Consider the following 27,496-nt stretch of genomic DNA (forward strand, 5'->3'; position numbering starts at 1 on the left):
ATGATCTTTCGTAAAGAGTTCTTTTATAAATCTCTTGTTCAACATACACAAATAAACTACATACTTGCATTATATAGTATACGTTACGTTAGTATATGTTATTTTAAATATAGTATTAACATAGCATGAGTATATTACATACCCTGGTAGCCTGGTACTAATTATTCTACCGCCAAACCAGTTCTGGTATAAATATTGAGTTCTACATTGAATAAAACATTGAGTGCAGAGCCAGTATGCTTAGAGACGCACGATTACAAATATGCCGTATGCCTTAAATAAAATAATTTAATAATTAAAAAAAACAACAATTTTCATGACAATAGGTACTAAACAACGCTTACTTTTAAAACCTTTTTACGTAACGTAAATTGTCACGTATAATAACATTAATCAAACGAACGCAGAAAATACATTTCACCGTTGCCATCGATACAAATTATTATTAATTTAATTTTCATTTCGGTGAGTTTATTATCCTCTTAACTTAATTGAATCAGTACAAATTAATTTTTTGTTTAATAAAATAATATAAAATTAAGGTACAAAGGTTTTATTAGTGAAGTACAGTTTAACTTGACAGGAAGTATACGTAACAACAGAAGTTTAATTAAAACGGTGCGAATTGAAATTCTCGTGTTTCGGCGAGTTACTCCTGTTTTCATTATCATCAGCCGCCCCTTAATTTATCTTCGTTACGATGTGGACTGCAAAAGTGTTGCACTCATCTGTTAATTGCTGAATTTATTTCTTAACCACTTGTTGCTCCTGGGTTTGCGTGGAATTTAAAACACTATATTGTTTTCGAATTGACATTATTATTTTTTTTTAAGTTTTTAATTTTTTAAAATAAATAATTGACATAATAAAATGCTAAAGGACACTTTAGACAGATTACAAAAAAAGCAACGGAATGTAATTGAATCAAATTATTCAAGTCTAGACGGAATACGAAGGATGCGAAAGTCAGCTATTGGGACGGCAATTTACATTAAGCGATTATTTGGTAGTAGGGCTTTGTGCAAGCCAGTCTGAGTAGATACCGCTATTATACAATCTACCGCTAAACAACAATACTAAGTATTGCTGTGTTACGGTTTGAAGAGTGAGTCAACCAGTATAACTATAAGCATAAGGGATACATAATATCTTAGTACCCAAGCGTGATTGGCATTGCATTAGCATTAGCAGCCCGTAAATGTCCCACTGCTGGGATAAAGGCCTCCTCTCCTTTGAGGAGAAGGTTTGGAGCATATTCCACCACGCTGCTCCAATGCGGGTTGGGGGAATACACATGTGGCAGAATTTCGTTGAAATTAGACACATGCAGGTTTCCTTACGATGTTTTCCTTCACCGCCGAGCACGAGATGAATTATAAACACAAATTAAGCACATGAAATTTCAGTGGTGCCTGCCTGGGTTTGAACCCGAAATCATCGTTTAAGATGCACGCGTTCTAACCACTGAGCCATCTCGACTGCGTGACTGGCGTGATTGGCGCCTCAAGCGAATTGGCGTAAGAAATGCTTTTTTTTTACGACGCCAATGTTTATGGGCAGTCGTGACCACTGACCAACAGGTTGTCTATTTCCCACGATGATGGAGAGCCAGGAGCCCCACACAAAAAAATAGTTTTCGAAAGGCCGTCTTCCATCTACCATTAAACAAATTTTCTACAACTTGCCTGAATAAAATATCCTCATTTAACGCAAACAAAAAAGTTCAAGTTTCAACATAATATCATGTAACATAAATCACCATTAAAAGGTTCAAACCTTTAGTTAATCTGTAAAATGTATTCCAGATGTCATTCGAATGTATCTCGAGTAAAATACGTTTGAACATTCATAACGAATCCACTCGGGGAACGTAGAGACGGTGTAATTTATGCGAACATTAGTAAATATAGACTAAGCAATACCATAACACTTATTCGTTCAATATAGACGGGACTTTGTTTAAATGCATTCATTTATAGCCTGTCTTTAATGTATGTAAGGTAATTATAGCAATTAAAAATGTACACTTATAAAACTGTTGAATCAAACTCAATTGCCTTAATTAACGATCTGTTCCATACGGTTTCATCCGCATGAGACGTTCCTACTCCATCCCCATGGTTGGGTGACACTTATAATCTTCCTCTGTTACTGGGGTATCAAAGGCAAAAACAATTCTTCAAATCTGACTGGTAGTTCCTGAGATTTCCTTACAAACAAATAACAAACAACTTCTGGGGTTTTATTATATTAGTATAGATTAAAACCTCAGTACCATTATTGGACCGCGCCGTGCATTGTTACAAATAAGAATGTAAGATTTAAAAGAACAAAATATTTTAAAATGAACACTAACACTGGTTATCTAAAGCAATGTAACTGTTATGTTACTGTCATTATATTTTAGTTTGAATTTGAACATCTATGGCTGAATGAGATATGTTCCAGCTTAAAAATATTATTTTGTACGTACGTGTTACAACAAACAAAATTATCCAGAACTTGGGCTTATAAAAATAAATAACAAGTAAAATGCTTGTACCCTGGGGCAATTCTTTAAAGCCTCCATTTCTCGCTAAAAATGAAATACTGAGATAAATATAAACTAAATACTGTTTATTAGACTTCTAATAAGCATAAAAAATAGTTGTGACTGAATTGATGGAAGATCTCGCTTTTTCATAACTGTCTGTATGATATTAACTTCAACTAGCACAGACGTCAACGTAATATCTCTCACGTGTAATTATATTATATTCATTGAAACGAAACAAATGTAAATAAATAAATAAATAAAAACAGACATGACTCAGTTTCTAATGGTCTAAGTCTAGAGTTTCGCTCTTAGTCCTAGAAAAGTTCCTAACATCACGGGATGTTGTAAACATTTCAAGATCTCTTAATATTTTTATTTAAAAGTCGAAATAAACAAAAGTTAACAATTATGATATAATACACATACATATCATTTATTAACTTTCACTTCTTTAACATACCTAGGAGTCCGTGACCTGTTCACTGGTGGGTATCGAACCGGGGAACTCGTGGGAACTGCCTTCACATTAACCACGGAAAGTGTAGGTTTATTTGTTATATTTGGTGTAATTAGTTTTGGTTTTATTGGTAACACTACAGATACTGTTAGTCGAATACGATACAACGAAAAAAATGTCATGGTACTTGAACTAAAATGGAATTGTGGTGTTACTGGGGTCGTGAGTTCAAGAGAACAACATGCTTTTCATGCATACTGCCACATTGGCCAATTTTAGGACTATATACTATACGAGCTGTGCCCGCGACTTCGTTCGCGTTTGAATTTAACAAAAAAGTTATTGTTGTAGCCTAAGTTACTCCTTGTTACATCTGCCAGTAAAAGTTCCATTAAAATCGGTCTAGCCGTTCCAGAGATTAGCCGGAACAAACAGATAGACAGACAAAAATTGAAAAAGATTTTGGTATATGTACCGTATATACATACACATGCATTTAGTAAAAAGCGGTTATTTTAATTTTACAAACAGACACTTAAATTTTATTATACGTATAGATATATATATATTTTTATTTAATAAAATAGTAAGTGGTGACCCCCCAAGTGGTGACCAGCCTTAATAAAATATATATAATATATATCTTTTTCAATAATCGTATAAATATAGTTTTCTTATTATTTTACAGATATTAATAACTCTATGTAATTATGTGTATCTGTATTTACAAAAAAATTAAAATACAATTAGGTTAATCAATATAATATTATATTTATAATTAAATTCGCTAACAAAACCAGAAAAAGCTAGTTTAAAAATATAATATGAATTTTAGATGACATTCGCAGGCTTTTTGTAAGGCAATTACATCGCTTTATCACTCGTATCTGTAATCTTAAAAAACTTCGCGTGCTCTCAAATTATTTTTATGTAAATCCGAGATGAAAAAGCTGAAAGACTCCTATTAAGTGATATTTCACGAGCCCGCGAAGGTTTTATCGTTTTTGTCTATAATTTCACGGCGAAATATGTTTTTCGTGCTTTTAAATGTTATTAGCTCGACAGGATGTCATTTGCTAATATATTTTGAGGTGACATTTTTGCGCGATGTGGGTTAAATTTAAAGCGCGAATTCATGCGTACATATTACATACATAGCACATTAAGGTTCTCCGATGACCACTAGTCTGTTAATTTTTTTTTTTTCAAACCATTAACTTAGTTTATATACTGTTTTCAAATAAGTAAGTGCAAGTATGACTCATAAAGTTTTATCACGGACAAAATCGAACCGGCATCCACTAGATCAGGGCTGTCCAAACTACATACCTTTGCGGGCCATTTAAATTTACTACAAAAGCTAGAGGGCCGCAGAAAAAAAAATTATTTTATTGATTCTTATCTAATTTATCTTTAGCAATCATATCAATATCAACATCAACATTCGTTGTTGCCAGGCGCATTGCATGAAGAAGCGACTTATCTGACAGTGAAGATTTATACTTAGATTTTATAAAGTTCATTGTAGAATATGCACTTTCACATAAATAAGTGCTGCCCATCATCGATCCCATTTTCAAGCCAAAATTTGTTAATACGGGGAAACGATCGCCAAGGATCTTAAAAAAATCCATTCCAGTTTCTGTTCTCCCCTTGTAAAATGGATCTGACTGTACGTCACATAATTCCAACTGGTATTCAGTCTTTACGCTTTCGATTTGAATTGTTAATGGACGCATAAATAGAGCCAAATCGCGCTCTAATTCTTTGAAATCAGCGAAACGCTGCTCAAATTCTAAAATTACCTCATCGATGTACTTCAGGTGGTCAGAAAAGTTGCATCCTTCAAAATTTCCCATTTCGGTGTAATATTCTTGGCAACTCGGAAAAAAAGAAAAATCATTTTTTTCCAGTGACGTTTTGAACAATCTCAGTTTACTTTTGAACCCATTCACATACCCATACAAGTTGGCTATATTGTGTTGTTTGCCTTGTTATTTCAAATTTAATTCATTCAAATGTTGTGTCATATCAGTTAAAAATGCTAGATCAGCAAGAAATTCAGGATCTTGCATTTTAGTTTCCATATCACTTGTATCAGATTTTATTTCATTTTTAAGAAATATGGGAATGTCTTTCCGTAAAGCGAAAAGCGCTGCAAGCACTGACCAGCACTCAACCATCGGATTTCTGAGTGCAATAGCAGATCCCCATAGCTTGCGTCAATTTCAGTTAAATAATTACGAAATTTACGATGACTCAAAGCTTTGTTTCTGCCTCTAATAAGATTAGTTATTTTAACAACTATTTTCATGGCATTCATTTGGCGCAAAGATTTTCCGCATAAAGCTTCTTGGTGTATGATGCAATGGATTAATGGGCAATCAATACCATTTTGTTTTAGAAGTCCCTTAAGTCCTGTAACGTTTCCTATATAAAAAATAGCTTATAATAATTATATTACATTTTTTCTGATCGTTATAGCTTTTGCTCCATCGGTCACAATACAAGAACATTTTTGAAACCCACCGTATTCCATAACAGTTTTGTTAACTGCTTGAAAGATATCGCTGCCTTTAGTTGAGACACTAAGTTTAACATTTCCTCCGTGATCAAAAAATCTTTTGAAATACAGCGAATAAAAATTATTAATTGACCGATATCTGTTTGGTCGGTACTTTCATCCAAACATAATGAATAATATTCACATTTTACAATGTAATCACATATTTTTTTCGAAACATATTCGCCCATATCATCTATTCGTCGCGCAACTGTTTGGTGAGATAATGCTACAGATTCAAATTTTTCTGCTAATTTCGGCTGCATGAAGCGATGAGCCATGGCAACTGCGCATTGTTTTATAGAAACTCCATCGCTGATGGGTTTTTTAGCTTTGGCTAATTGTAAACAAACTTCATAAGAAGCAGCCAAACTGTAATTGTCTGTATTTACTTTTGAAAAAAAAACTTGTCTATTGCGTTAGTTTTTTCTTATGCTCAGTCACAACAATTTTTCTTGCTTCACCGACGTGTATTTTATATTTTTCTTCGTGCAAAGTAGTATAATGACGCTTAACATTATATTCTTTACACACAGACAAAACTTGCATACAAATCATACACTGAATTTTATTACTATTGTTGCAAATAAAATAATCAAGTTCCCACTTCTCATTAAATACACGATGTTCATCAGTTAATTTTCGCTTCTTCGTAGACATAATGTCAACTTTATTTTGCTATTAAGTGGCGATACGAACTTAGTGAAAACGAAAGCCTAACTAATACGGACACCAACAAATACTCACTCTACAGAAACAAAATACTTTCCGGGAATTCCCCGAAATAGTTAATGAATGTTACAAGAATGAATAAATAAATAATACTAAATATTGATTATTTGTTTTGACAAATAATTCTATTATCCAAACTATTTATGTCCAAAAGTATTGGCTGATTACAATATTCCGCGGGCCGCAAGAATACAAGACGCGGGCCGCATGCGGCCCGCGGGCCGTTGTTTGGACAGCCCTGCACTAGATTATCAGCCATTTGACCTGTTATTGCCACGTATATAAATACATTATAATCTCTATCTCGATCTCATCCCATTTATTTGGCATCGAAACTTTAAAAAAAATGTTTATATTTTAAGATAGGTCACTTGTGTTAAGTCATTCCTCGTTGGGAATAGACTGGTAGCTTGATTCCGATAACTGTATGGGTTAAGGTGCATGTACGTGTATTTCAAAAAATCTTAATCAGATTCTAGTAGGCTTTTGCGAGACAAATACATGTGTCTATAAATGCATCAAGGAGGTTAATTAAAAAATAAACTCCTTTAAAAATGCCTTAGGTTTTTTTTTGATTAAGTCCATTCACTCTTATTGTAATGAAGTAAGAATCAAAATGCAATATTATTTTCTCAAACAAATCGCGGCGAGACGCGACGGCAATAAATCCTAAGCAATGAAAAGCCTATTTTCTGTGACAAATTAATTAGACTGATAAAGGCTTAAACCCTTCCCGACGTAATTCGTCTTAAAGCCGAAAATTTTCCGCATGCCCTCCTGATATCTTTGAATTACTTTTATGCCGTTATGGATATTTAAGGTTATTCTTTAGATATTATAATTTCACTCGTTCTTTTTGTGATATTGGAAAAATTCCAAGCTAATGAAAAATATATTTGTTTTTTTCCAAATTCGAGACGAGTACTGAATTCCACAACCTCTTAGGAAGGTTAATGTCCTAAGGAAAAGACAAGGTATTCGCAAAGAGTAACTTACGACTCTTTTGCCGGTTCTTCTTAGTATATCCTTTTCGGATTCCAATCCGGTAACGATGGACGATACAAAATCACATATAAAAGTATATTCGTATAACATACAATAAGCAATAAAAGAATGTGTTCACAAAACAATTTTGATTCTTCAAACCCAACTGTGAAAAATTGTCTACCAAGCCCAACTTAGGAAAATTTTCCTTATATAAACATTTTATTACTAGAGCCAAGATACGGGCTGAAACCCAGGCAAGCACGACTGAATTTTCATGTGCTTAATTTGTGTTTATAATCCATCTCGTGCATCCATCTCGGCGATGAAGGAAAACATCGTGAGGAAACCGACATGTGTCTAATTTCAACGAAATTTTGCCACATGTGAATCCATCCACCCGCATTGGAGCAGCGTTGTGGAATATGCTTCAAACCTTCTCTTCAAAAAGGAAGAGTAGGCCTTAGCCCAGCAGTGGGAAATTAACAGGCTGTTACTATCTATCTAAGCATCTTACTCATTAGATAGTAGTTTAGTAACACCCTGTAAATATTCTACTGCTGTGATACGACCATATCCTTTAGGAGAGAACGTTTGCAAGTAATTCACCACGCTGCACCAATGCTGATCTTACTTAAGAACCAATATATATTCTAGCGATCTCATCAGTATCTTTACAGTTTTCTCGAACTAACTTTACAATATTGCAATGTATACTAATAAATGTAGTGTAAAATACGAAGCATATCGTATTATATGGATGTAAGCACTTTGAATATGGTACGGACTCGTATAGGATTGTAGTAGACCCCATTGCAGCATTATCCGGGCAACCATAAAACCAAACGTAGCATGAACCATGGCCAAATATATTATGTTATATGTGAAAATACGCACAATATGGCAATATCGTTTCCTGTAACATATGTACTTAGTGAACTATATTTTCTATTCTTCCTAACTCTATGTTTCGTATTCTCTATGAATATATTTTTTATGTTTTTTTATTGATATGAATTATTCTCTGTCTTTGTTTACTATTCACCAGCCCGTTTTGGAGCAGTCCTCAGCCCAGCACTGCCCGAAAGTGGGACTGATTTTGGGTACTTTCTTTTACATGCCGGATGTGACTATATTAAAAATAATTACAAAGTATCCGATGTGTATCCTGAAATGATCGGCTACGCCAAATTGGATTCCGTCCAACAATTCCAGTGTAATTGAGTTACAAACATTCAAACATACATTTGTATTTATAATAGTAGATTATATATTTTCTTTTCATCCTTACCGATATGTGAGACTAATTTAATCATTTAAAAACATCTACTGTGTGAGTATTAGTAATACTAAAGTTAGGTAGTATTTAATTAGTCGGGTTGATATGAGTAGCCGATGACTGAGCCGATGCTCTAGTTCAATCCATCTAATTCAATTCATCTAACAAGGAAAGACGAAAAGATTAATCATAAAAACCAAATAAGCACATTAAAACACAGTGGTTGCTTAGATTTGATGTCACCGCTTATGTTCTGTAAATTATACAATTTTGAAACAAAGTCGTAGTGGTTAGTTTTGCCTTCAATCTATATCATAATTGCATTAATAAATGTACTTGTCGCATCCTGACGAATATTGAAACGAAAGCGTGCCATCTAGCGGACGTTGGCTGCAACTAGCTACTACGTCAGACATCACGTGACGTCGGAAGGTGTGCTTCGGCAGACCCGTGGTGTTATCGGTCGGTCCGATACGGACGCACGGAACTGTTTCAATACCAACCTGCTATAAGTGTACCAAGATTGTCTTGATGATTAATCAGCAGCGACATATGTATATAAGTATCCTTCGACATACTTATATACGTGACATACGTATATCACTGTATAAACCTTACTCGAAGGTAGTCGGGTCTCGTTGCTAGTATTATTAAGTGTGAACATATTAAATGGTATTTGACAAATTGTCATAATAATTACGAGATAAAAGTGAAAAAGTGGAAAATGTAATTGGAATACGAAATGAAAAGGAATAAAATAATTTTTTTTTTTTTTTTTTTTTTTTCGGGTAGGAGTAAAAAAAAGATAACACCACTTTTAAAAGCTCTTAAAGATTTTTTTATTTTTATAGTATAAATATTTATTTAAAACAAGTTAATTTATAATATATTATGTGTATGTAACCTACTCTACCCACCAGATAGTGAATCCTCTTTAAAATTACTTATCACTTGAATTATTTGTCACTTTAAAACTACACAACAACAATGGAATCTATCAAGGAGTCTCTGGCTGCAATGACCGACTTATTCAACAGCCGTATGAATGAATTCCAGCAAGACTTGCAGAGGACAACAACACCTGCGACTGTGCCTTCTCTTTCATCGGAGTTCAATTCTTTTAAGTCTTTTGTTCTCACTGCACTAAGTGGACTTCAGCGACAAATTGAGTTCCTCGCCAGGGAAATGGATCGGACTGAAATGCAGAGACGTCGAAAAGTGCTTCTTTTCCATGGTGTTAGCGAAGAGAGATCCGAGGATACCACTGCTCGCGTTACCAGCCTTGTTGCGGAGCACTTGGACTTGCCAAACTTTTCTACCAGCAGTATCAAATCTTGTCATCGCTTAGGAAGACCTTTGGACAGCAAGCCCAGACCTATAGTGGTCAAATTTACCGAGACTGCTATTAGGGATAAGGTCTGGTTCGCCAAAACGAAGTTGAAGGGCACCGGTGTCACAGAGTCAGAGTTCCTGACGAAAAGCCGACACAATGTGTTTTTGGAGGCCAGGAAGCGGTTCGGCATTAACAAGTGTTGGACACGAGACGGTTTGATACACATTATCGCCCCAGATGGATCTAGACATCGTGCCGAATGTTTATCTGATCTTGACTCGATTTCAACTTGTAAGTCCCCAGTCCAAAAAATTCCCATCGCAAACACTAGTGATAAAGTTACATTGCAGAGGTCAAAACGCGTAGTTAAGAAATAGTTATTTTATATTTATCTTTCTTCTTATTATTGTTTGTTTTTCTATAATTTTAAAATTATTTCTCTGTCTACCTGCTTTCGATTTAATTTTGTGTTGTGTAAAACTATTTACGAATCTATTTAGTTAAAAGTTAACGTCATTCTGACGTTTGTCAATCAGGCGCCATAGTTTTCTTGCTTTGGATGGTTAGTTTTTTAGTTCTATACTGGACATTTATAAAGATTGTCTCTATTTTATTTTCATATTCGATATAGATAGATAATAGATAAATATAGATATAATATTATTCCTTTTTAGTTAAAAATTTTGTTATGGCTGCCTGATAAATATATGTTTTTTTTTTTTTTATTGTTAATATTCGTTATTAATGTTATTATTGCTTCTATTTTGTTATGTTTGTGTTTAAGTGATTATTCCTAGGCAACTGGCGGGTGAGTGTTCATATGAAATTAATTAACGTATAATTATTCATTTACCTATTTTTATTTTGTAATTATAAAATTAATATATATTATTATTATTTTACATATATATTTTATATATTTATCTTTATATTTTTACTTATTTTATTTGCTGAATATTTAATTTAAAAATGTCTAGAAACAATGACGATTTGGACGAAACTTTTCTTTCTTTTTCTTCTGATGGATTGAGCAGTAATGACAGCTTTCATAGTATCCCTTCGCTCGGTGAAACTATATATTCTTTATTCTCAGACTGTCTGAAATATTTTAATGTTATCCATATTAATGCTCAGAGTATTCCTGCACATTATCCTGATATGTTATCATCATTCGATTGCAATAAAATACATGCTATCCTCGTATCTGAGTCCTGGCTTAAACCCTGCTTACCTTCTACTTCCTACTCTCTTCCTGGATTTCATTTGATCCGTAACGACCGTGTAGGTCGGGCAGGTGGTGGAGTGGCGATCTATCTCCGTTCTCACATTCCATTTTCAATTATAAGTCAATCGACACCTCTGTCCGTTGAAGGGGCTGAACACCTTTTTATTGAGGTTATCTTTGGTCATATTAAGATGTTATTAGGTGTTTACTATAGTCCTAACCTCACGGTCGATTACTTTTCATCATTTGAAATCCTTCTAGAGCGATTTAAACCGTTGTATGCCCATACCATTCTTATGGGAGATTTTAATACATGTCTTTTAAAAAATGACCATCGCTCTAGTCTGTTGAAATCTGTACTGAATAGTGCAGATTTACAAATCCTACCCCTATCTGCTACTCATTCCTTCCCTAACTCTATCCCTTCTCTTCTTGACTTAATTTTGGTCTCTTCCGTTGATCATGTTGAAAAGCATGGGCAGTGCTCCGCCCTTGCTTTTTCATATCATGATCTTCTTTACCTCTCCTATAAAATCAAACCACCCAAAGCAAAATCGAGAATTCTTCTGCAGCGTAATTTTGGTGGAATGGATTTGAATAGTCTGCGGAAGGATGCTGCCAACATTGATTGGAGTGTTATTTTGAATGTTGATACAGTTAATGAGCAAGTTACAGTTTTTAATTCTCTAATAACTCAACTGTATGATTTACATGCACCAATTCGTCCTGTCCGGCTAAAACACCTTCCGGCACCTTGGCTCACCCCAGAAATAAAGAAGCTCCAAGAAAGAAAGAATGTTGCCAAGGCCAAGTATAGGTGTAATCCGACTGACACAAATCGCGACAAGTATCTGAAGGTTCGCAATCGCTGCAACAGGCTATGTAGGGATAATCAACGACGCCATATCCATAAATCTATAGCTGAGGAAGAGGAGTCAGCTAGAGTCTGGAAATTTCTCAAGTCCTTAGGAGTTGGAAAAACATCCAAAAACATTAATACTCATAATATTAATTTAAATGAATTAAATAATCATTTTTCGTCCTCTCAAACTTTCGACACTGCTGTGAAGTCTAATACTTTAAAAGAAATTTCTGCTAAATCAACTCCTGAAAATTCTCCTTTTTCCTTTAGTCAATTTACTGATAGTGATGTTAAGAAGAACATTTTAGCAATAAATTCTGATGCCGTTGGTTCGGATTGCATTAGTCGTAAGATGATCCTCCCAATCCTAGATATCATAATTCCTGTAGTCACACATATTTTAAACCAATCCATTATCCTTTGTGAATTCCCTGAATCCTGGAAAGACGCACAAGTCATCCCCCTCCCCAAAAAAACAAATCCTTCATCTTACACTGATTATCGTCCTATATCCATTCTCCCTTTCCTGTCTAAAGTACTTGAGCGCCTTATTCACAATCAATTAAACCAATACCTTTCAAAAAATGTCCTATTGAATCCTTTACAATCTGGCTTTCGTCCTGGTCATAGTACGACTACGGCTCTGATCAAAATAACTGATGACATTAGATTAGGAATGGATAATCAACAGGTTACTGTGTTGACATTATTAGATTTTAGTAATGCTTTCAACACTGTAGACTTTGATATTCTTCTTGCTATTTTGTGTTCTCTTAACATATCTCCTAAAGTAATCGATTGGTTTCATTCTTACTTGTATGGGCGCCGGCAACGGATAAGAGTTCAAGATTCTTTCTCAGAATGGGCTCCTATAACTGCTGGCGTTCCACAAGGTGGCGTGTTGTCTCCCCTCTTGTTTTCGGTCTTTATAAGTACCATCACTTCTCATATATGTTCTCTCTATCACCTGTATGCAGATGATCTTCAGATCTATTCACAAAGTAAAATTGCGAACCTTCCTGAAACTATACATTTAGTAAATAATGATTTATTAAATATTTCAAAGTGGTCTACTGCATTTGGATTACGTGTAAACCCAAATAAAACACAGGTGCTGATTATTGGTAGTTCAAAATTAATTTCACGTATATCTTTTTCGGATCTCCCGGCTGTACACTTTAGCGGTGTTAACATACCGTTCAGTGTTACAGCTAGAAATTTGGGAATTACCTTTGACCAGCACCTATCTTGGGAACCACAGATAAGTGAGATTAGTAAAAAAATTTTTGCAGCCGTTGGCTCCCTTCGAAGATTACGCAACTTTCTACCCATCCCTACCAAAATTATGTTAGCACAGTCACTCCTACTACCAATTCTCGATTATGCTGACGCATGTTATCTTGATCTAAAAGAGGAGCAACTTAATAAACTTGAGCGTCTCCAAAATCTTTGCATCAGATTCATATTTGGTCTTCGTAAATTTGATCACGTTTCTGAATTTCGTAAAAAGCTCAAGTGGCTCCCAATCCGGCTTCGCAGGAATACTCACATCCTTCAACTTCTGTACTGTATTCTGTTCAATCCGTCCTCTCCTTCATATCTAAAAGAACGTTTTCAATTTCTCAGTTCTTCACATAGCCATAATCTTCGTTCTGAAGAGAATTTGGTGCTAAAAATACCTCCCCATACAACATCTTTTTATAGTGACTCATTTACAGTCCATTCAATTCGTCTTTGGAACTCTCTTCCACTAGAAGCAAGACGTGCACCAACTATTACTTCTTTTAAAAAAATTATAAAAGAGCACTATCTTGCTTCATGAAGAAATACTGCAATTCAATATTTTATTTATTATGTAAGTATCTATAGTATGTAAATGTATATATTTATAATGTATATGTATATTATATTGTTATATAATTATATATTTATGGAATATTTATTTATGTATCGTATATATACATATATATATATATATATATATATATATATATATATATTGTATCTATTTTTTTTTTTTTTTTTATGTATTAAATAATTTGTACACCCCTACCATCCTATCTCTCTCCTCTACCAAAGGTTGCCTGGAAGAGATCGCTGTTTTAGCGATAAGGCCGCCTATTGTACATTTTTCTTTTCTTTGTTTTTGTTGTACTCCTATTATTTTTGTCTATATTGGTGTGCAATAAAGAGTATATAAATAAAATAAATAAATAAATATAACTGAGATAACTTTTTGTCATTTTTTATTTGTTCCATAGAGCAATAGTTTTTGTATTTCGTGTCGATAATGTTAAAATAAATTTATAAGACCATTCAATATAAAAAAAAAACACATCAATATTCCATATTATTCAATGTTTTCAGACATAATATGGTACGATCTGAGTTGTAAAAGCCGAAGGTTTGATCCGTAGGACATTGCAGTCCTTACTAATAGAAACTTTACTATTATCGTTTAAAAAATAGGAGCAAGTCAGTACACGCGACAGATTTCGTGTCAAACGTTGCGTATAAAACTGTTGCATCTGCATTCCTCCATGAAATTTCACTATGATCTCGCTGAAAGAGTTTTCAATTAAATAAATAAGGAGAACGTCGAAATACAATTCCTTTTAATTTTCCCTGAGGTTATATAATAAACCCTTTAACATTATTTATCGCTTCGTTTCGTTAGTATAAGTTAAGAGTCCAATTAAAATAGCACAAAGAACACATTAATTACCCACAAACAATGTTTATTCTTAATATTTTTTTAATTGCCGTACTTTTATTCCACCGACAGTCTTGCACGGTGCGACGGTGCTAATTTGTTTTCTACTATGGCGGAAAATTGTTCTCAAGACGTAAACTGTTATATTTTTTAGTGCAAAGTAATTAACGTGTTTGCACTGTGTGATTTAATGGAACTATTTATAATGCAAATGTTCAACGAATGTACTTTAAAAATCTATATTAATATTATAAATTCGATAGTAAGTGACATAAAAGTGAGACATTCTGGTTGCTTTTTCACGGTTAAATAACTGAACCGAACTTGATGTAATTTGGTATTAAAGCTTGAACCCCAATGAAGGACATAGTTCCATAGCTCCTTTTTGTATCTAACACCTAACCAACCTCTAAAAAGCGAGCGAAGCTGGCGACATCCAGTAGCATTATATAAGGATTAGTTGTGTCGCATGTGCTTGAGGGGGTGTTAAGTTTCCTATGTCCTTTTCTGTATTCCTGTAAAAGTGTAACAATTCATCCTCATCATCAGCCTGTAAATTTCCCACTCTAGGCTAAGGCCTCCTTTTCCTTTGAGGATAAGGTTTGGAGCATATTCCACCACGCTGCTCCAATGCGGGTTGGTGGAATACGCATGTGGCAGAATTTCTTTGAAATTAGACACATGCAGATTTCCTCACGATGTTTTCCTTCACCGCCGAGCACGAGATGAATTATAAACACAAATTAAGCACATGAAAATTCAGTGGTGCCTGCCTGGGCTTGAACCCGAAATCATCGGTTAAGATGTACGCGTTCTAACCACTGGGCCATCTCGGCTCTTTCTAACTAACTCACGCGTTTATAGTCAGCTACGGGCAGTGGAAGATTTGTATAATTCCTTACATTACATGATCGAAGATGTTATGTCCCTTATGACTGGAAGTGACTGGCTCTCTTAATATTAAAACTAGAAGACAATACAATTAATTGCTTTTTGGTTGTTCTCGTTTGTCGGTTAAAGATTTACAGCAGTTAGAGATATTTGAGTTTATCAGACGTATTATCATTTTTTTTTTATTAAGAAAAACATTATATTTCTAAATATAAATTCACAGTAAATTTAAGTGAAACGATTTTCTTTTATTTATTTTTGACCTTAATAATAAGGTAACATTTAGTCTTTAAATTATATTAAAAAATATATATATATATCATATTATCAACTTTTGTTTATACATTTCGAGATAATTTTTTTCTTCTAAGATTTGGATCTAGTGACGTTTCAGGACCATAACTCGCCTTTAAGACTGTTATCTTGAGCCGTGATTACGAGAGCAAGTCCCTTCTCACCTCTGAAGTTCTTATCTATCCTAAATATTTTAGTGTTGTCCCTTGTTTTATCGTGCCTCGAAAATAAACGCATATTTTTAACGTTTTTATTTTCGTTGGAACCCGTGACACAACACAGCTGATAAGTGCCTGTCAATTTAAATGACGCCTGTCCTTAATTGTACTTCAAACAAGGTTATTTCCAGGAACTCAGTTTAATTAATATTTTGATATTCATTTTTAATAATTAAAAGGGATCGTCGCTTCGCTCAAAAGCCTGCCAAACACCTTTCCGTTACTGAATTCATTTGTGTCATCTTCTTAGAGTAATTTCAATAAATATATCAGGCAAGGACTCCATTCTAGGACAACGCTTGGAGCTAATTCCGCTATTTTCTTACAAATAAGTGACATATGCAGTTCTTATTTAGTTCTCATTATGTTTTACATCACGAGCTGGAGGTGACTTAAAGTACACAACAACTCAGTGGTTCTAACCCAGATGTGAACTTGCTACCTTTCGATTTATGTACTCTCTCTCTTATCCACACGGTCGTCACGGCTTTTCATTTTAATCATAATATAATTAAATCCAAGTTCAATAGAAGATTTTTAATGGTTAGCACAACATGGGCTGAACTCGAATTACAATTAATTTTAGTTTACCTTAAGCCGTTTGCAAAAAAGACATTCAAAAGCTAATTGCTTACTTGCTGCGGCTCAAGCCAGTGGAACCAGTGACCGTAGGAAAAAAAAACTTAATCCCCTCAACGGCCATCGACATCGTTTACGGAACGTGCCCACACTTGAATATTCAAATTGGCCCGACACAATGGTCCCCTTCCTTAACCCCCGACCTCGTGGGCCCGGCCCCCGTCGGTCTAAAGGAAGCCTAACAAAGGATTGCTGAGAAAAAAGCTAGGTTCCGGTGTCAGGAACAGGCGAAGCTTTATCCGCGATACAGGTGGGGGCTTACCTATCTGTTATTGTAAATCTATGTTATGACATTCATACGCAGAAAATATATTATACACACATACATACACAAGCCTATATATATTACACAATAAGTAAATGGTTTTAAATAGAAAAAGGAGTTAAATATATACATATATTTTTTTACAAATTTATAATATTTGGAAAGGACTAAAACATACAAGAAAGGGATAGGTATGTATATACTTTATAACAAGTGATATATTTATTTTAATTAACGGCATTTTGTATATAAAACGATTATTATTATCAGGTAATCACTATAAGCTAAGTGACCTTTCCTCCTCTGCTACTCATGTATCGTACCGCTCGCCCCAGGTGCTCCTTTATAAGTTTATTGCAATATCTTGTTCTATTTCTAAAACTATTGGTATTGCTTTTAAAAGCACTTTGTGCTCATGTATACTATTCAATTTATTAATTATTTATACTTCCGATGACATTTAAAAAAAAAACGAAAACATACCCGCAAATTTTACCTTTTTATAATTATATTAGCAACGTAGTTTTACTTACGTTAAATGTTACTATTTCACGACATTGTTGGTATCTAGTAATAAGTATTATTAAACTCGAAATTATTTAATTATTAATATATATATATATATATATATATGGCATTGGTTGGCGGACGAGCATATGGGCTACCTGATGGTAAGTGATCACCACCGCCCTATGATGGTAAGTGGTACCTACCCAGACGGGCTTGCCCAAAGCCCTACCACCAAGTAATGTATTAATGAAGTAAGATAAAAATACATTGATTTGTAGTAGCACTAATAAAATAAATATTTTTTATCGAAAGACATAACAAGGTAGTCCTACAATGTTGCGAGAACCGTCCACATCAGTATATTATTCTATTAGTTCGCAGTTTGTTTTCTATTACATGTATAGTAATGAGCCGCCTCAACAATAGTGTTACAAATTGTTCTCTTGAGCATTGACTTGAGGGCGAACTTTCGATAACATTTAGGAGCGCGTGTGTAACTTTAAGGTCAATTTAACATAACGCGTCATATCGATGTTGTAAACATGAATTGATTAATCGTAACAATATTTTAGGTAAAACTTGTAACTGTGTAAGTAATCGTAACATTACTATACATTATGTATGTAAAATATTATATATAGGATTTTCATTGTAACCACCTTATACCTCAAACTTTTTTTCGGAGGCGATATATATTTCTATCGTGTATCGATTTAAAAGTATCGATACGATAAAAGGAAGGAATTGTATATGATTTGTTAGGGATTTGTGCAATCCTATCTAGAGTAGGTAGCATCAACTGAATTACTACCGCCAAACAACAAGACCAAACAAGAAGAATTACTGTGTTACTGTGAAATGGGCTAGTAAGCCTGATTTAGTTTAAGTACATGGAACATAAAATTATAGGTTCTATGGTAAGCGATACATTGATGCATATGAAAACATTTTTAAATCTCACACTGCCGGAAACTAAGGAATAAGGTCACAAACCAATATCTAGGGTTTGCTACTTAGCTTGCTATAACTATTATAATTAAGAATCTTAAAATAACCTTATTAAATTTATAATCATCAATAGGGTTATGTTATAAATGAGTATGTATGATTTTACGTACCGCAAAATTATTCGTTAGTCTTTCAAACATTCCGTATACTTATAATAGAATATATGAATAATAAACTTTGTTTATGTATGAAGAAAACATTATTGCTTAATAATTAAAAAGATCTTACATTTCCTAAAATTGTTCATACATAATTAACTTATTTGTACTCAAATATGTTGTATTTGATCTTCAGTCTAAGATTGTTACTAAGCGGGCCTTTTACACATCAAAGAATTAATCCCTTTGATATTAAATTCGCCAGCTATTTCCAATTTATAGGATAATTATAACCCTTTACTTATCTTTAAGGATTTCAAGACACGCGGAAATAACAATCGAATCGTAGAATTTACCAGATACTTATCATCTATGCATACTAATCGAATATATTTATCTGTTTTTAGCGTTATTTGTAAATTTAAGCTTCCGATTTCGTAAAGACAATAAATCCTTCGGCTAATTTTCTATAAAAAAAATGCAATTACTTTTATAATTAACAATGATTTAACTTAAAGTTTATGTCAAAAATATTAATGACTAACGTCTTAAACATAAATCCTACAAACATTTGATATGTATTGAGTAATATTATTTAAGTAAAATACAGATCAAAAGTTCAGAAGTATAATTGTTTCAACAAACATTTGTATAAACTTTATTTAATTTTTTATATAGAGTACACTAGTACCGTTAGTAATTTATAAGATTAGCGAAAGAAAAGACATACAGGTTACCTAATTTACTTTGTCAATGTTACCATCAATCAGGCTTACTCGGCTTTAAACCGAAGTTACGTTTCAATCTAAACGTTTTTGTTCACGATAGCATACATCCATCACTATTGTTTAGTATGTTATTTGATAATATACTTACATCTTATTTAATACTAACTGTTACTGAAAATAGCTCTTTTTAATTCATTTGTATATGCGCAAGCGTTACCGTGACATCCCAAAATAACGAAGAGGGTACAGCTTATGTGGAATTCTACTTACCCTCCATTTAGTTTCGGGGTATGTATCGAAGCTTATTCTAGCGACGACAAAATTAATATACTTAAGTATAGGTGTCAGCTTAGTGTGACTCAGGGATAAACATCTAAACGAACAAAGTAATTAATTTCATTAATAGTAAGAAGTACACCACAAGGCTGCAGAACTAAAATATTAATATACTTGAATGTTTTATTTTAACGATGTTTTATAGAAAGATTTATAGAAATGAATATAATTATTTTTTTATATAAATACGTTCATGAACGTTTTTATATAAAATTACGTATCTTTTATATTAAATATTCTATGATATTATACTTTTTATTTTCAATTATATTCTCTAGGTTTGTAATAAAATTTGAAAGAAAACATAATATGTAGTTGTATAAATAATATTACCTTTCGCCTTTTACGAACGCGTATTACTCTTTATAAACCAGGCAAATTTTATGACATTTAAGCATTGGTATTTGTTTTAGAATCCAAAGAGCTTAAGTTGCTTAGATAATTTATTAATAATAAACCTTATTGAAGTAGACATAAAACCCAATGCTACCACAGATTTAAAGTGTCGATACTGCCTAAAAAATCAATTCCGCAATCACTCTTATCTATTATATATATTCATTCATATTAATGAAAATTCCACCAATTAAATGCTCTTAAAGCATCAATTACAAATAAGCCTTGTCTATTAATGATTTTAGCATAAGCTTCGATACTAAATGGAATATTTACTATAATATAACGAAGTCTTATTGATTTAGGTAAATAATTGGGTATTACGATATATTGATGGGGAAGGAAATCAATGTAGCGAGTTTCTAAAGACATTTTCATTGAGCTAAGTATATGAGAAATAATAGGCCAATAAGGGATCTTTGAAGTAGCATAACAGTCATACATTACTATAGCAAGTAGTAAAGTTTTATTCACTATGTACGAGCCAATTTAAAACATGTATTATAAATGTCCCAGAACCGGGCTGACGCTGTTATTTCTTGTTAAGTTTTATATACTTTGATAGATCGTAGAAATGCTTAGATTCCGTGATGCTAAGATGCACTAAATTTACAAGAGCGTGAAATAAATTGTAAACATTACTGTACTTAACAACCACAGTTGTTTTACCTGATGTGTCATTTTGTAGACTGATATCAACAATATACGTACTCATGTTCATCTTTACTAATTAATAAGGAAACATTTCTTTTAATGTCATAATAATTAAGCAATATACATAAAACTTATGGTAAAAGATAAAGCGCGTGTCGGAGAAAGTTTTAGTAAATAATATTTTGTACATAAGTAACTGCGATTCGATGTTAATCCGCAGTAAATCAAGACTGTAGACTTGACAAGCGTAAACTTCAAAATAAATATGGTGTCAAAGAAGGCTTTACCTTCAAAATTAATTTCAACTTAAATTTTACGCATAAATGATCCTCTCGTTGCCTCTAATCTAGTAATTACATTTTTATCAAAGTCAGTAGCGTTTAATGATTCATTACGTAAATTACTCAAAAGACTAAAGTGTTAATTTCATTAGTATTTAGGGCATCTCAACAATTATAATGCCTAAGTAAATTAACCTTATCTCTGAAGTGCAACGGAGTCGTGTCTAGCAGATATGCTAACACTCTTGCATTTGGAAGTTGATTACTTGGAAGATCATTATCTTTAAGTACGGCGTTTATTTATGACCTTATCTCATTATCTTGAGAGTCGTAGCTTACTGGCTAGAACTGTTTTCCTTCGAGTCGAAATATAATACCCTAGAATCTGTATGATCTTTAGTTAACACCTTTATGACAATTAAAAAATGTCTTGAAAATAAATTTCGAGCTCTTTGTTTTGAAATGTGGTAGTAAATGTTTTGTATTTTTTTTTCCAGTCCGAGATCACACAACACACCATGTTACGAGGTTACGGCATTCCAGACACCTGGATGGGTATTTTCCATTACATTCATCCGTGAGTATGATATTAGTTCATCAAATCCATCGAATTGTTTACGAGTCGTTCATCTTGATCATATCGTCCCATTAATTTGGCCCCAAAGCTTCGTCCCCTAGAGTTCATGTTAATTTACTGCTTATTTTTAAAAATTTAAAATTATTAGAATTGTGCATGTTCAGGACCGTACAATCTTTGCTCTAAATTGTATTGTATTTTAAATATAAATTATATTAAATTAAAGCTGCCGAGGATATTTGTAAGTACATTATGTTTTATCACAATATCATGTTTATTTTAACGATCACTGTTTTCAAATATCTCACTGCAGGAATATATGAATGTAAGTTTTGTCAAACTTATAAGAATGAATTAACTTTTTTTTTTTAAACATTAATTAATTTACTTATATTTTATAAATTTGAAGTATCTAAATTTGCATGAACTTGTTTAGCATAATATGAACTTAGATATGAACAGATATTTTTAGTAAACATTTTTGTTTTTATCTTATTTTTTTTTAATTGATTACAAAGCTACCAGTGCGAATCAAAACAATAAAACTACTATGCAAATACAAGCTTCTTGTGATGTAGTGTTAGCTGTATATTCATGTAGTGGCACACACTAACGCGGTTTCAGTTCACGCCGGCGACATCACCCAAGCTAGCTGTGAAGGACAACCACAAACCTCTGTTCACGGAGTGCCTTAATTATAGGCCAACGTTGAAAGAAGAACAGCCAGTAGGAACCTATGTATTTACGGTGAGTTCAAAATCATTACTTTATCCAATCCATTATTCTCTAGTGTCTTACATGTTTTGTACTAAATCCTATGATGTAATTTTTGTTTAAATAATAATTTATCATATTGGCATTGTAAAATAATTTGATTGCATATTATTCATGCACAGGTACATGCAGAAGATCGGGATCCACCCGAAATGGGTGGAAAAGTCACATACAAATTTGTCTCAACTCCTGGTGAGAAAGAAAGATTTCATGTCGATCCTGAAACTGGAAATATAACTACAGCTGATGTCAGTATATTTTTGATGTTTTAATTGTTATTTTACTAAATTTTTTTTATGTAATTTTGTATTATGAAAATATTTTGAATTAGTATTAATATCATAGTATTTTATATATTAAGCTTTCATTTAGGATATGAAGGTAGGTATAATTAAGCATTTAATTATTTCACTTTTAATAAAGCTAAAATTACACAGATTTTTGACCACGATGAACCATCTCGTGAAAAAGAAGCTTATATAACAGTACGAGCTAGTGACAATGGACAACCTCAGCTAGATGACGCGTGTACCATCAAAATTCTTATAGAAGACATCAATGACAATCAGCCGGTCTTCGACAAAGTTGTAAGTGCCTTTGATTATCAAGTTAAATTTACAGGAACGTATCCTTAGACGTATAAGGTAGGCATCTAGGAGCTCAAATCAAATAAAGCTCGAAGCACCACAAATTTATGTGATTTAATAACGCTATGTCACTTAAATATAGTAACCGCTATTTTGTTACAAAAATAAATCGTTATATGTTCAATATCTAATATATTTTCTTGCTAAAAGCATTGTAAGAATCATGCAATGTCTTCCAAATTATTCTACATAATTTATCACTTTCTTAACAATTTTTAGGTCTAACACTTATGGAATGTTACAATATGTATATCTGTGTCTAATCATTCACTGTCACTAACTTAATATTCATCCATTAGCCTCAAACCGTGGCGCAGACTTTATTAACACTTGCCTGTTTTTCGAAGGTCTTCCGAGGAGATGTTTGGAAGGTTTGTCTTTAAAGAACAGAGAATTTCACAAAATGAGAGAAAGAGTTGCGCACACAAAACTTGTTATAAAAACACTGTTAAAAATTAATCACTAACAAATGCTTGTTACCAACGCTTATGTCATGAATGTTTTAAAACGTATTCATTAAGCAGTGGTAACAATCAATTTTCCTTATTGATTTGAAAAATATCTATTTCTTTACTTGCATGTTGCTGCATGTCTGATTTAGGATCGTAAGCCGCCACTCAAGGCGTTATTGGTAATCATTTTGTATGTCTCGTGTGTTTTGATTCACTTTTTTTGCACATTTTATAGTTGGTGTGTTTTTTTTAGCTAGGCTGCTCTCTTCCCCCTAAGCGCATTTTATCACACTGCACGATTATAATTATTTTGGAAAAACTTTCTCTAAGCTTTAGGCATGCTTCGCGTAGAACATGTCAAAGTGAAATAACTTCGTACTTAAGCTAATCCTAAGGCTAAATATTTTATGATGTGCATTTAATTTTAGAAATTTGTCAAATATTTAGGAATTTTACTAATATGTTTGTTATGAGAGGTATCTTATAAAAATGACATGAAACGATGAACTGATTTGGTTTACTGTGGTTTCTTTGATTTTATCCCTAGTTTTATTTTATGATGCATCAAAGTGTTAGTGCTCTAACATTAAATAACTTTATTCATTTGCGTGCAGTCATATTCGGAGTCAGTACCACAAGATTTGCCGAACGGCCGCGAGGTGATGCGGATATCAGCTACTGACATAGACGACGGAAACAACTCGATTGTACATTACAGTCTAGACTCCAACTCGCCTGATCAGCCATATTTCTACATCGACCCAGACAACGGGGTCATATTCTTAAATAAAACAATTGACGTAAGTATTCATGATATAAACATAGCGATAGCATTTTTCTCCATTCGGTATTTACAATGCTTTACAAAAATTGGTGATATTTTAAAAAATATTTTGTTAATACAACATTACCTTCACCTCAAGTAATAAATTCTACTTAAGTATTACAAAATATATAAAACGAACCTCAAAATAATAGATACTTATTTCTCGCCTATAAAGATAATTTTAACGACGTAATATAGTGAGTGTACTAATTTTATTGTAAATTTATGCAGAAAGTCCCCGGCTACAAATTTAAGTTGAGCGCGATAGTAAAAGACATGGGTGATCCACCGCAACAAAGTTCGATTACTTTAGACATCCAAGTCGTTGAGTCTAACAAGAAAAGCCCGTCTTTTATAGAAGTGCCCGATGAGCCGATAAGATTAAAAGAAAATTACGCTGATTTCAACACACCAATAGCTACAGTGAGGGCGATGTAAGTATCCGAATTTAATTTTGTCCGACAAAATTAGATATTATCAAAGAGCGCTTAAAAAACTTGAAAGGAATGGATTTGGGATAAGCGAGAGCTACATTTGTAGCTGCGAACTAAGCTGAAAATTTTCTTCAAAGTTTTAATGAGCATCTCAGCTCTATAGTATAAAGAAAAAAGGCAACATGGCAACATTGAAATTTTCTTTGATACTTTTCAATGAAACGTTAGAAAAGTATATAAACATAAAATTGATTTGCAGATCTAATATACCCGAAGAGAAGAAATTACAGTTTGAATTAGTGATGGGACAAACAGAACAAACGAACAAATGGCACACTTTCGTTTTGGAACCGGAAGCTGATTCAGCCTATATTAAACTTGGCAATCATTTGGATTTTGAAAAAATAACTGACTATACTTTAACTGTTAGGATACAGGTAATATTACTCAACTTATATATTAAATTTATTTAAAAAATATTCTTTTTTCTAAATTATGATTCCATTGCAGAATAATTACAAATTAGCAGCTGAAACCATAATCCAAATTGAAGTGGAAGACGTGAATGACAATATTCCAATATTCAGTGAAATTCGATCTGGTAGTGTATTAGAAAACGAACCACCAGGGACACCTGTCATGCAAGTCAGAGCATTCGATGCCGATGGCACATCAGCTAATAACCAAGTTACGTATGAACTAGGAGATCCTTCAGACCCCTTTGCAATAGATAGCATAACTGGAAACATTACCACACTTAAGATGTTCGACAGAGAAGAAAGGAGTTTTTACAACATTAAGATCATAGCTACCGACAATTCAGAGTCAGCACTTATTCCTGGAAAACATAACGCTGGACAACAAGTTTTTCTAATAGAAATCGCAGATAAAAACGACAACCCGCCGCACTTCACGCAAGACACGTATGTCGCCGAGTCGATAGCCGAGAATGCGAATATTAACGAGATTGTCACACAAGTTACCGCATTGGATATTGATACAGGTATATTATTTTTTGTTATAATACTATCTATACGACAACAAAAAAAAAAATGAATGAACAAATTTAGTAACTTTTCGAATTTTGATTTTTTTAAATATATTTTTTTTAATTTGTGACAATTATTTTAGCTTCTGTGGTAACATACAGTATTGTTGCTGGCAACACATACGACGCATTTGTCATTCGTAACTTTACCGGTGAAATTCGAGTTAACAATGAACTTGACTACGAAAACATCACCAACTACAGTTTAGACGTCAGAGCATTTGATGGCCTTTACGAAGATTACGCTAAAGTGTTGATCAAGATTGAAAACTTGAACGACAACCCGCCTATCTTCTTGGCTAACTACACTAAAACCATTGAAGAGGAAAAGTTGTACGAAGGATGTATTGTCAAGGTAATTTCTTCTATTTAAATACAAAAATAGAACTAGAATGATTGAATTGTTGTGTAGAAGTTAGCATTAAAATAATAATAATAATATTTTAACTATGCAGGTGGAAGCCTATGATCCAGATCTGGATAGGAATGAGCCTCAAAATATAATTTATTCGTTAGTCAAACACGAACAGAAGGAATTCCTCCGGATCGACAATGATGGTTGTCTTCGACTTACGAAGCCTTTAGATAGAGACCAGCCATCCGGTTTCACAAGGTGGCAGATTCTTATCATGGCTGCTGATCACGGTGGAAGATTAGGATCAGATAGTTTGAGGTCTACCACCGAGGTTATTTTGGAATTAACGGATATCAACGATAACGCGCCATTTTTAACCAATGTAAGTATTTTATATTTTAATTATTGTTTAATTATGTATATAAATTTAAATTTTACAAAAATAACATTAATATATTTTATGGCATAAATGTACTTGTTAAAGTTTATATATGTAATTGAAAGACATGAATCTTCGTAATTTATCTCGTACAACTCGATCGTTTTTTATTTTACAAACTGGCTCTAATGGGAAACGATCAGGCTTAAGAGGGAAACAGATGTCGAATAAAAAATGTCGCTTAGAGACAGAACCCTGAAGCATTTCCTCATTATTGCATTGGATTTGTTGCACATTTATTTTTGTTCTTACAAAAATAATTACCCCTTTTAAATCTTCAAAGGACGAACATGCAATTTCCTTATAGAATCCATTCTGGGCTCTTTATAGACCATTTTAAAGGAATAGCTATCGATAAATTTAAATGGAGCCATCAGGACTAAACCTTTTTGCGGAAGCCGTCTGTTTTCTGAGGATATTATAACGATTTACCTGGTTTATGATAGCCTTTAGGAAGTAATGCATAAAGTAGATCATAGGAATTTTCTTTAAACGGTTTATTATGAACGTTCTCTTGTTGTTAATATAAATGAAACCAAAGCATTCTTTCATTTAAAATTGCTTTGAAACGATGTACAATATCTTGAGTTGACATTATCTTAAATTCTCCGTTTATAAAACTGAATTGTGTAAAAAAAATCTTTGTTTAATTGAGAACCATTTTCGTACATGATAGAATAAAAGAAAACTTTTCGAAATACTTAAATTTTCTTTTAATTTTGTCTTCTAAATTAAAGACTAAACACAAAAGGTCAGGGAACCGAAAGTAAAACCTGAAATTCTACACCGTCTTCGCGTTCAATTTCAAAATGTTCTCGGATGTCTTGATTAAAAACGATTGTTTGCGAAGAAGTTTTTTGTATCGGCTTATTGTTCGGTTTTTTAAGACTTGTAAACAATGTAAATACAAAAATAATACAAAAATATTTCGAAGCCAAACAA

The 27,496-nt window shown here is 33.1% G+C and overlaps 1 protein-coding gene across 2 annotated transcripts in view; it reads left to right on the top strand.

Moving 5' to 3' along the window:
• The window catches only part of LOC125071267 (DE-cadherin), a 182,308-nt gene that overhangs the window by 128,003 nt on the left and 26,809 nt on the right, over window positions 1-27,496 (top strand). For both annotated transcript variants that reach the window (XM_047681412.1, XM_047681413.1), the window contains exons 2-11: window positions 21,500-21,579; window positions 22,204-22,326; window positions 22,476-22,601; window positions 22,791-22,940; window positions 24,067-24,252; window positions 24,510-24,712; window positions 24,972-25,149; window positions 25,223-25,715; window positions 25,844-26,115; window positions 26,216-26,497. In XM_047681412.1, the coding sequence (XP_047537368.1) occupies window positions 21,500-21,579; window positions 22,204-22,326; window positions 22,476-22,601; window positions 22,791-22,940; window positions 24,067-24,252; window positions 24,510-24,712; window positions 24,972-25,149; window positions 25,223-25,715; window positions 25,844-26,115; window positions 26,216-26,497 (2,093 nt within the window). The remainder of the gene's footprint in view (window positions 1-21,499; window positions 21,580-22,203; window positions 22,327-22,475; window positions 22,602-22,790; window positions 22,941-24,066; window positions 24,253-24,509; window positions 24,713-24,971; window positions 25,150-25,222; window positions 25,716-25,843; window positions 26,116-26,215; window positions 26,498-27,496) is intronic.

Source organism: Vanessa atalanta, chromosome 19 (genome assembly GCF_905147765.1).
Source record: "Vanessa atalanta chromosome 19, ilVanAtal1.2, whole genome shotgun sequence".
NCBI lineage: Eukaryota > Metazoa > Arthropoda > Insecta > Lepidoptera > Nymphalidae > Vanessa > Vanessa atalanta.